This window comes from Pygoscelis adeliae, unplaced genomic scaffold, assembly GCF_000699105.1.
Source record: "Pygoscelis adeliae isolate BGI_AS28 unplaced genomic scaffold, ASM69910v1 Scaffold1073, whole genome shotgun sequence".
Lineage (NCBI taxonomy): Eukaryota > Metazoa > Chordata > Aves > Sphenisciformes > Spheniscidae > Pygoscelis > Pygoscelis adeliae.
This window is the reverse complement of record NW_008824453.1, coordinates 89,752-99,944: the sequence shown is the minus strand read 5'-3', so window position 1 is coordinate 99,944 and position 10,193 is coordinate 89,752. Positions and strand designations below refer to the sequence as shown.

Genomic DNA, 10,193 nt, shown 5'->3' with positions numbered 1-10,193 from the left:
GGAAGAGCCGACCACAGGAGGGATGAGGACACACGTATTTTTTCTTCAGCAAGTGCTGGTACTTTATGTGATGCTATAAAGGAAGAGTGAAAGGTTGTAGACTCTCTCTTTACATGGCTAAGGGAACAGCTGAGACACATCGATCCCAGGTGGCCAGGCCACCAGACCCCAATCACTGACAAGACACCCTTATACCATGAACACAAAGGCTTTGATCTCCATTGAGAGAAGAAAGCCAAATGAATGCAGACATCTAGCAACAGGACAGATACAGAGACACACGTGGCCACAGCTGGCCACGATTGATTAAGTCTACCAAAAAGACAGCATTAGAAAGGAGTGCTTCAGTGCCAGCGGAGGATTAGCTGCCTGTTCCAAATGGCCCTTCTGTGCCCTCACACATACCAGTCACGAAGTGAAAAAAATCTCAACCAACCTGCAGGTAACGCGGGTGAGCCAAGACTGTGCCACAGCCTTCCATCTCGCAGCGGACATACTGTATTGGAGGCTTCTTCCTAAGAAGTCAGTAAGGAAACGGGCAGAGTGGTTAGGTGATGCATCTGAAGCCAGGGCAGCAGCAAGAGAAATGAGCGTGAGTGCAGCTCGGTGATGTGAGAGCAAAGGATTGCTGCTCCAATATTCTTGTTTGGGCTATGCTGATAGAGACTCTGTTTCAAGAGTTCCCTCCACTCCTAGCGCTACTTGAGGGCTCTTCCCAGAGCTGAGAAAACCCCAGGAGACAGAGAGTTCCCAGAACCTTATCACTGGGCAATGCCAGGCTAGGTATCAACTCAGAAGTGGGGGGGTGGGGGCTGGTTCCGTTGGAAGAAGTCAAACCCACTCCTACAGGGAGAAGGGGAAAGGAAAGGAAAGGAGGGACGTCAAGGCATGCTGCTATTTTTTTTTTTCCCCTTTAAGGCAGATTTCTATACCATACAAGAAAGATGGCTTTGAGACAATCAACATCTCTGTGTAGGACACAAGGGAAGCAAGTCTTCAGAACAGAACTGAGTAAGGGGATCACTTACCTTCTCTTGGGCAGCCTTGGGCTCTTGTCATCCTTTCTCCTCCTTCCCCTCCTGTAACAGGGTTACAGAAACAGAATTGAAAGAAGCTTCTTTACATTGGTAGTGGGCAGAGTTTTTGAAGTGTATGCTATAAAGCAGGAGCATGCTGTAAGAAATACTACAGAACTCTTCCACGCTTTTAGGCTGAAAAGTAACACTGCACCCGGCACGTCAGCTGCTCTGGCAAGTCAGCCACCTGCTCTGGATCAAAACGCCTGAAGAGTTTCTAAGGAAATGCTCTTGTAATAGAAGGGCAGGTTCCCTAAAGTTGTTAAGTAACCAGGCCTCCATGCAAATTGTCCCTGCATTTTGCAGAACTGCCACATCACACAGAAGACTGCTTCCTGTGAAGCTATGGTCCCCATGTTTCTGATACCTGAGCACCACTTTTTTCTGCATGACATTTGGTGGCATGTGGCAGACCTCAAATCACCCTGCCTCTGCCAACATAGTCAGGCTGCAGCTGCATGACTACCTGCTAGGTCTAGTGTACAACACATTTTTGAACATGGTTGCTTAGCTCCAATGTGTCTCAGCCCACCATTCACAACTGTGCAGATACCAGTAAACAGGTATCAGACAGCCACAGCCCAACAGGCTGTGGTTAGAAATTACCAACTCTTCTGCCACAGTGGAGTGAGAAAGGGCTATTTTAAAAAACCCTCAACCAGGCATCACACGCTTCACATTTTTTCTTTTAAACCTGCAACTGTCCAAACAACTTGTGACCTTATAATTAAATTCATCCCCTTCCAGGCTGCACATCATCACATGAGATTCTACTCTCATAAGTTTCTTCTGCAGACAATTAGCAAGCTATTGCCTCATTAACTGCAAGCTCTAGAAAAATCAATTGAGTGCAAGTTGGAGGCATATTCAGAGGAAGGCAAAATTCCTGAGAAATAAATGCTTCATGTGGTTTGCTCTCACAACCCCTCCCATTTCCTAATGCACATTTTATAAACACGTAATTTTGCCAACACAGCCCAGAATTGATGGTGCACCCTATTTCCTCTGCTCTGTTGGGTAATGTTTCATACCACGTGAAAAACATCAATCTGCATGACTAGGAAGAATGGGATTAATGATCTAGCAGCTATTTTACAGTCCTCTGAATTAACTATAGCAGCTTATACACCTGTCAAGATGAAAATCTATGCTCTGTCTGAGCAGACCTATGCTTACATGTAAAATGCACCCTCCCAAGCAATAGCTCTGCCCAGAACATCGTGCCTGCTTGATCATATTGCTGCAGAGACACTTACAGTAGATTGATGGAAGTCTTTTCTAGACTGTACTGAGACATCTTTATTGAGAGCAAGACCATGCCAGTAACATGCTGAACAGGCACTCAGCATTCAAGCCAAGCCTTCAGAAGAGGCACAGGTTTTATTATGCACAAAAGTAGCGTCTGATCCAAACAACACAACCACAAGCCTCAGAAAGCCATCTCTCACAGGAGGAAAAAAGTTCAAAATAGCAGCATCCTTACTCCTCTCCAATGTAAATCAGCTCTGCAGCAGCTCAGAAACAGCAAGAGAAATTAAAACAAAGGTGTGCAGAGCCCCAGGCCACAGACCAGCAGAGGGAGCCCCATTTGTTCCAATTGCTCATAGAGGAGCTAAGTAAAAAAAACTGGCTTTTTTTTCCCCCCACACTATTCCAAAGAATAGCTTTGACACAGACACATAAATCCAATTTACCTCAGTTGCCAGAAGGAAAGCTTCAGTGTTGAGTTCCAGTGACTGCATACCCAAAGGTTTTGGGTCTCCACTCAAAGCACTAGTGACTGACTAGGTAGCAAAAGTTTGTTCTTTTATTTCTCCAAAATGCAGGAGCACGCAGCTGTTTTTCCCGAGCTCTGGTATGTTAGTCCCAAATGTACAAAGAGGACACTTACCACACGACACGTACAAAGTATTCCCATGTCTGGGAACAGAAGGGACGTTGCCTTCTCAGACTGGCTTTCTAATACAGTCTAATTCACTCCAGACATCACAACAGAAACCAATTTTAAGAATGCTCTAAAGGATTTCACGCTGTGTGGCCATATCCAGGTAGGCTGACTAAGCCACAGTATGGAGAAAAATCCCTCAACTTAAACTAAATGAAAATACCAACTCTTATTTTTCCTTGCCATGATATGATGGCATGCGCAAGATATGAGGAAGCAAGACTTCTATCAGAACAAAAGGTTCTGCCCTATTATCTTTCAGGCCCAGAGGAGAAGGAGGGAAGCCAACAACAACAAAACACTGTTGTACACTAGAAAGAATGCAAAATATACAATACACACTGCTACATATAACTCCAGAGTTTTACTCACTTCCTTGGTGGTTCTTCATCTTCCCGAAACTCACTCTCTTCTTTCACTTCTACTTTAATCTCTTTCTGTTTCTCTTTTTCCTCCTTCCCCTTGCTAGCTTTTCTCCTTTGCTTTGGCGCTTCCCTACAAAGACACAAATACAGCACATTACTCCAATACTCTTCCCGTTGTCTGCTTTTTACAAAGATTTCAGCAAAAACTGGATCGAAGTTCAGGTCTATTTACCAAGTCCCACTTCTAGGCAGAGGTATGAACAAGGATTAAGGAAGAGCCTGGCAGCCAGCAGGGCTCTAAAGGCTTTAGCCCGTTAGAGAAGAACAGTCCCGATAGCTGTAGGCAACATTTAGAAAACACTGTGTCCAATGGGAGCCATTCCACCTTAGCAACTAGCACAGGTTCTTTGGGTTGTATTAAGCTCATTCAATTAGGATATCACAATTTTTTCTGGTCTAAAAACACAGTAAGTACATAATTCAATATACTTCTCTAGATGGGGCTTGTAGGTTTCATCTCTCGGATCATCTTTGAAGGGAACTTCTTCCTCACTGATGAGCATCTCCTCCTCATCATCACTGCTGGGATAAAAGGAGAACAGAGGACTTTAGCAGCAACAGCTTAAGCACTAATGCAAGAATATTCATGCATCATCCCCTAGCATGGGAAAGACGCTATTACACAGCACTTTCTCATCCAGCATGACTGGGGAAAGCTAACAGCTTGCACTAAGGAGCATGATGACAGCCAAAACAGACAGGCTAGGCAGAGCAGTCTCCTCTTGTGAACCCACCTAACTACAGCATCCGCTCCTGAAGGAATAAAGCTACCAGGTGAAATGCCCAGATCAAATCTTACTACCCATTTCTCCACAATATCTCCTGACATCTGCAGTCCAGTCTGAAAATGCAAAGGTCCAGGACTGAAAACAGAGCTACTATTCATCCCATAGATCCTTTCACAGAAGCATTTATTTTGAAAAAACACAGGCCCTTATTTTCCCTTCTTGAGACACTAAATAGGAAGAAATACCACAAAATAAAGAGTTTCCTACCTGATTCCAGCTGGAGACTGATGCTCTTCTGTGACCTCTGAAAGGAAAAGTCACCATTAGGTTTCAATCTGTGTTCGCTGCAGTGAGCTCATCTGTCTCAAGATACCTCCGTCGACATTCAGTGCCAGGAGTGCTGGTGGCAGAAGGTACTCATGACCAAGAAGCACCACGCCTGTACCAGCCACAGTCTGCATACAGCTCACAAAGCTACACCCACAGCCAGCTCCCTTTAAAGGTTCCCAAGACCTGGCTATCTCCAGGCACTTTCATGCCAGGGCTTCCCACGTACCGTATTCAAGCTGGTCTGTGTTTGGCTCTGTCTTGCAGACGAGCTGCAGGGAACCAGTCTTGGATCTGGAGGCACGTGAATTCTCAGTGTCACGCTGGCGGGCCGCAGTGGCTGACCTGCTGCTGCGCCAGCTTCTGCTAGGCCTGGCTGTGCTGACAGGAGAGCTGTGGCTGAGGACACTGGAAACTTCCTCTTCTTCCTTCTCTTCTTTGGGATCTGAAACACCCATTGCAATCTCTTTAATAATAATAAAAAGCATAAATCCCATCATTAATTCACACTCCTCTCTGTTGCACAATGTTGAATAGCATAACTGCCCCTGTCTACTCTGAGGGGGAAACCACTACCTCTTAAAGATTTGGAGCGTAGCTCTGCCAAGCCAGACAGGACACACCCCAGGGCCTTCCCTCAGCAAGCCTTCATTTAAAACTCTCATCACATTTCCTATTGCCTCTAAGTAAAGACACAAATATTTAAAAACAGCTTACATTTCCCTCTGATAAAAGCTTATAAGATGATTATTTGCTGGCTCTGATCTCCCCTAAGCACTACAAGATAGACACTCATAAACCTCAGCAACTACTTTATGAAAGACTAGCTTCAAAATTGGACCACATTAAAAGTCGTGTTTGGAGAATCCCCCAAACACATATTTAATCAGAATTGTACACCTGGTAATAACCCTGAGGAATCTGAGCTGGATGTTTCTGGTCTTACGCTAGAGCAAAAAGCATCACAAGCACTGTAAGCCTGAGGTCTTTGCACTCATTTATAGCTTCTACAGGTGGTTTCTTTTTGGCTGATTGCTGACCTCCAGATATCTTTTGGCAAGATAACAGAATTGGTTAAAATTTCTCTGTGAGCAAGTTCATCCCTTAAAAACCAAAATTTCCAAGTACAGTTCACTTGATCTCACTTTTTGGTGCTTGCTGTGACACTGGGCCTTAACGAACTCAAATGCCTTTTGAAATTTCACGAATGATGTGCTGAAGAAATTAATTCCAAGTAGCTGGCTATGCTCAGTACTCCAGGTTTGCCACTGCTTTAGTACACAAAGCCACCTGCAGTGCTCCACAGGGCCTGTGCTCTAGGCTATGCTCTGACGCACTCCTTTTTACCCAAATACATTTACACCGCCGTCTAGTTTCAGGTGGGTTTCTGCTGCTTAAGCATCAGCCAGCAGTACCACTGAGATGCCTGGGAGTTTATTAAGCATCTGCTGGCAAAGTCAGTGGACAGTCCTCTAAGGACCAGCTGGGGAGCAGCTCTGCTACACTGGGAGTCCCAGTGAAGAGCAAACTGCACATCAAGAGCCAGGAGCATGCCGTGGCAGCGAGGGAGGTCCACAGCATCCTGGGTGCCATTCACAGGAGCATAGTCAGGAAACAGAGGTACACTGTTAATCCCCTTTACTCAGCAGTTGTTAGACCACATTTGGATTCACCCTCCAGTTTTGGACTCCCGCTACAAGAAGGTTGTCAACATGGTTGAGCGAGTCCAGAGGGGACCACCAAGACAGTTGGGGGCTGAAACACACAACCTGTGAGAAGAAGCTGAGAGAAACATGCTTGTTCAGCCTGTAGAACAGAAAACCCTGGGGGGACACAATAGCAGCCTTACAATGTACAGGCAGGTTATCAAGCAGCCCAAACCTCCTTGCTGAGGTGCACAGCAGGGGAGGGGCAGTGGTCATCAACTGAAACAGGGAGGTCTGACTGGATACAGGAAAACCATTTCTCCCCAAGAAGACAGTCAAGCACTGGAAGAGGGGCCCAGCAAGGCTGTGCAGCCTCCACAGAATCATAGAATGGTTTGGGTTGGAAGGCACCTTTAAGGGTCATCTAGTCCAACCACTCTGCAGTAAGCAGGGACATCGTCAACTAGATCAGGTTGCTCAGAGCCCCGTCCAACCTGACCTTGAATGTTTCCAGGGATGGGGCATCTACCACCTCTCTGGGCAACCTCTTCCAGTGCTTTACCACCCTCAGCATAAAAAATTTCTTCCTTACATCTAGTTTGAATCTACCCTCTTTTAGTTTAAAACCATTACCCCTTGTTTCTATTGCTACAGGCCCTACTAAAAAGTCTGTTCCCACCTTCCTTATGAGCCCTCTTTAAGTATTGAAAGGCCGCAATAAGGTCTCCCCAGAGCCTTCTCTTCTGCAGGCTGAACAATCCCAACTCTCTCAGCCTTTCCTCACAGGAGAGGTGTTCCATCCCTCTGATCATTTTTGTGGCCCTCCTCTGGACCCGCTCCAACAGGTCCATGTCTTTCTTATGCTGAGGGCTCCAGAGCTGGACGCAGTACTCCAGCTGGGGTCTCACCAGAGCAGAGGGGCAGAATCCCCTCCCTCGACCTGCTGGCCATGCTCCTTTTGATGCAGCCCAGGATATGGTTGGCCTTCTGGGCTGCGAGCGCACATCGCTGGCTCATGTCCAGCTTTTCATCCACCAGTACCCCCAAGGCCTTCTCGGCAGGGCTGCTCTCAATCCCCTTATCCCCCAGCCTGTATTGATACCGGGGGTTGCCCCAGCCCAGGTGCAGGACCTTGCACTCAGCCTTATTGAACCTCATGAGGTTCACATGGGCCCACTTCTCCAGCTTGTCCAGACCTGACTGGAGAAAGCCCTGAGCAACATGATGTGAACTCTGTGTTGAACCTGTGTTAAGCAGCAGGTGGGACCAGAGATATCCTGAGGTGCCTCCCAACCTGAAATCTCTAATTTTGCATCAAGCCTTTTGAACCAAATGATTCTTTTACTTCTAGCATGTAGTTTGCTTTGCATGACTCACTCCCCAATCCTTGATTAACAGGGTGGGAATAATCAACATTTGACTGAAGAAAATTTAACTGGAATACTGGCATCACAGTTTCGTTGTAGAACAGCAACCAAGTCTGATGTCTTGCAAGTATAAAGCCCACTTCATCATCAGAGAATGAACACCACCTTCTTTTTGGCTTCCTGGTTTAGCAGATCTCAAGGTGAACTATGACTGCTTTACATTTTTAGTCCTAATTGTGAACATCCTCAGTTTTTCTGAATGCTAAATTGAATTCAAACACACTTGAAACCATTGTCTAGAAATTTCCCCCTCAAACGCTACCACACTACCAGCGTTAGCACACACTGCTGCTCTTGAAAGAGGTTTATTGCCTTGGAAGATCAGGCATTCCGCTGATTTCTTAGCAAGAGCTAGTATTTTAAAGATTAGACTTACGGAGTTGAAACAGACCTCCCTCAGAATACATTTCTACAAAGTATACCACTCATCTAGCAATTTTGCTTCATTTCTCTGAAGTGAAGGTGTTTAATAAGCCTTTCCCCATGATTTGTCCTTTTAACTTCTTCCTCTACTTCAGTATGCTTGTCTAACAGATTCATTGCATTTTTACATGCTGTGAATACCTATGTACCTCCAAAAAACCCTATAGTTAGGAGAGCATCAAATATTTACTTTGCCGTAGAACTTGTAAAGCAATACAGAGCTATTAGTGGAAAATCCTTATAATTCTAGACCCTCCCAACAGGGGACACAGGTCCCTGTGTGAGGGTCAGAGCTATGCCAGGAAACTTGTATCTGCAAAGTATTCAGCTGCGCTAGCAGCTGGAATCAGCACTGACCAAAGCTTTGCCTGAAATCTAAAATTGCAAAAGTCAAGTCCTAGATTTTTAATAAATTTTATGTCTCTTTCCCACACCTAAATTTCATTTTTCCTTCACAAAAACAGTTTTCTGATGAATCCAGCCTGTCTCTCAAAAAACAAAAAACAACAACAACAAAACAACCACCAAACCAAAATAAAAAAAAAACAAACAAAAACAAACAAGCCAAAAACCCCACCACTAAATACAGAGACAGCAACTGGCTTAGAGAGAAAAGCAGCACTTCCTCCTGCTTCTGCTTTCTTGTCTAACACACCTGACCTGGCATTAGAGGTAATCACAAGCCTGTCACTGGAGGTGTTGCAATTTTAATTGTGTTTGAGGATTCCTCCCCAAACTTCTGATGTTAGGCAGGAAGTAATAGGACTCACATCTGCATTTAGGTTTGGAACATGGCTGTCCTTGTCTCTATATCACTAGTGGAAGGAGTTAGGAGATGTCTACCTCTCTCAACTGACTACACAGGGACCTTACAGTTATTTTCAGTCCTGCCTTGGGTACCACACTTAGCCTGGTTAAATCCAGGCCCTGTGGATGAACACAGCATTACCCCTCTCCTCTCACAAATGTCTCTACACAGAAAGCCACACTCCTCAGTTAGCAGGATTTGGCTAATGGCACAAAGAAGCAAGAGAAACAAGATAAAGGGAATAAACATTGCTATTACAGATAATCAGACTCTGCTCTTCCAACAAAAAAAGATGCTGCTTGAATCTCTTGAGACTGAAACATAGGAAAATTTTAAATTAGAAAGGCTGTAGTCAATTCTGCATTTAAAACTGTATAAACTTGTCAACACCACCAGCTCTGGCTAGCCGCAATTTCTCTGGAAGGTTCCTGTCCTCCCAGAAGATGCACGGAAAATGGATTACAGGCCAACATCCTGTTATTTCATTGCAAGTGTCAACAGTGGTGATGGACACCAGGTCATAAGAACTCAGACTCCAGGAGGACAAAAAAATACATGAGACACAATAGGCACCCCCAGTGCAAAGCAAAAAGAAGCACCAAGCATTTGTTTTTCAGATCAGCTGCTGCAAAACAAATTACGTGCTTTCCTTTTGGCAGAGTCTGCCAGCCAGTCGGCACATGCAACCTCAGGTTGAGACCCAGTGCTGTTGTCTTTTGCCCGAATCACATTACAGGGAGAGGGGGCAACAGAAGCTACAACTTGGCAAAGTGCCCCCGCCAAGAAGTGCCCCCATGCTCACGCACCCCTGTGACTCTCCAATACTAACACTAATTATTATCTAACTCGTCCCATAGCCTCTGCAGAAGTTGGTTTCGAGAACTGCGTGGATGCCTGCATCTTACAGGAAGTCATTCAAGAGAGATGGGGAAAATCCACTTTCTGAAGTCCTGCCAATCCTTCTGATCTTTTGGCTCCTGGGGTTCTTCCTACCTTGAACTCTTCCTTAAGTAAGTCACTTAATGATAAACAGCTTTCATTCTGAGGTACTTTCACCATTCTGCTGATTCTTCCCAATGGCCTTTAAACTTAACAGTGTCCAGGTGTGCCAGTTTTGGCTGGAAGAGAGTTAATTTTCTTCATAGTAGCTAGTATGGGGCTATGTTTTGGATTTGTGCTGGAAATAGCGTTGATAAACAGGGATCTTTTAGTTATTGCTGAGCAATGCTCACACAGAGTCAAGGCCTTTTCTGCTTCTCTCACCACCCCACCAGCGAGCAGGCTGTGAGTGCACAAGAAGTTGGGAGGGGGGACAGCTGACCCCAACTGGCCAAAGAGATATTCCGTACCATAAGATGTCATGCTCAGTATATAAAGCTGGGGGAAGA

General features: G+C 45.3%; 1 protein-coding gene across 1 annotated transcript in view; it reads right to left on the bottom strand.

The window, feature by feature from the left end:
* ZFP91 (ZFP91 zinc finger protein) overlaps positions 1-4,778 on the bottom strand; it is a 6,354-nt gene extending 1,576 nt beyond the window's left edge. The window contains 7 exon segments of the mRNA XM_009321057.1: positions 2-73; positions 437-515; positions 1,029-1,079; positions 3,394-3,516; positions 3,876-3,965; positions 4,442-4,478; positions 4,731-4,778. Of these exon segments, the coding sequence (XP_009319332.1) occupies positions 2-73; positions 437-515; positions 1,029-1,079; positions 3,394-3,516; positions 3,876-3,949 (399 nt within the window). The 5' untranslated portion in view covers positions 3,950-3,965; positions 4,442-4,478; positions 4,731-4,778.
* Between the last annotated feature and the right edge of the window lie 5,415 nt (positions 4,779-10,193).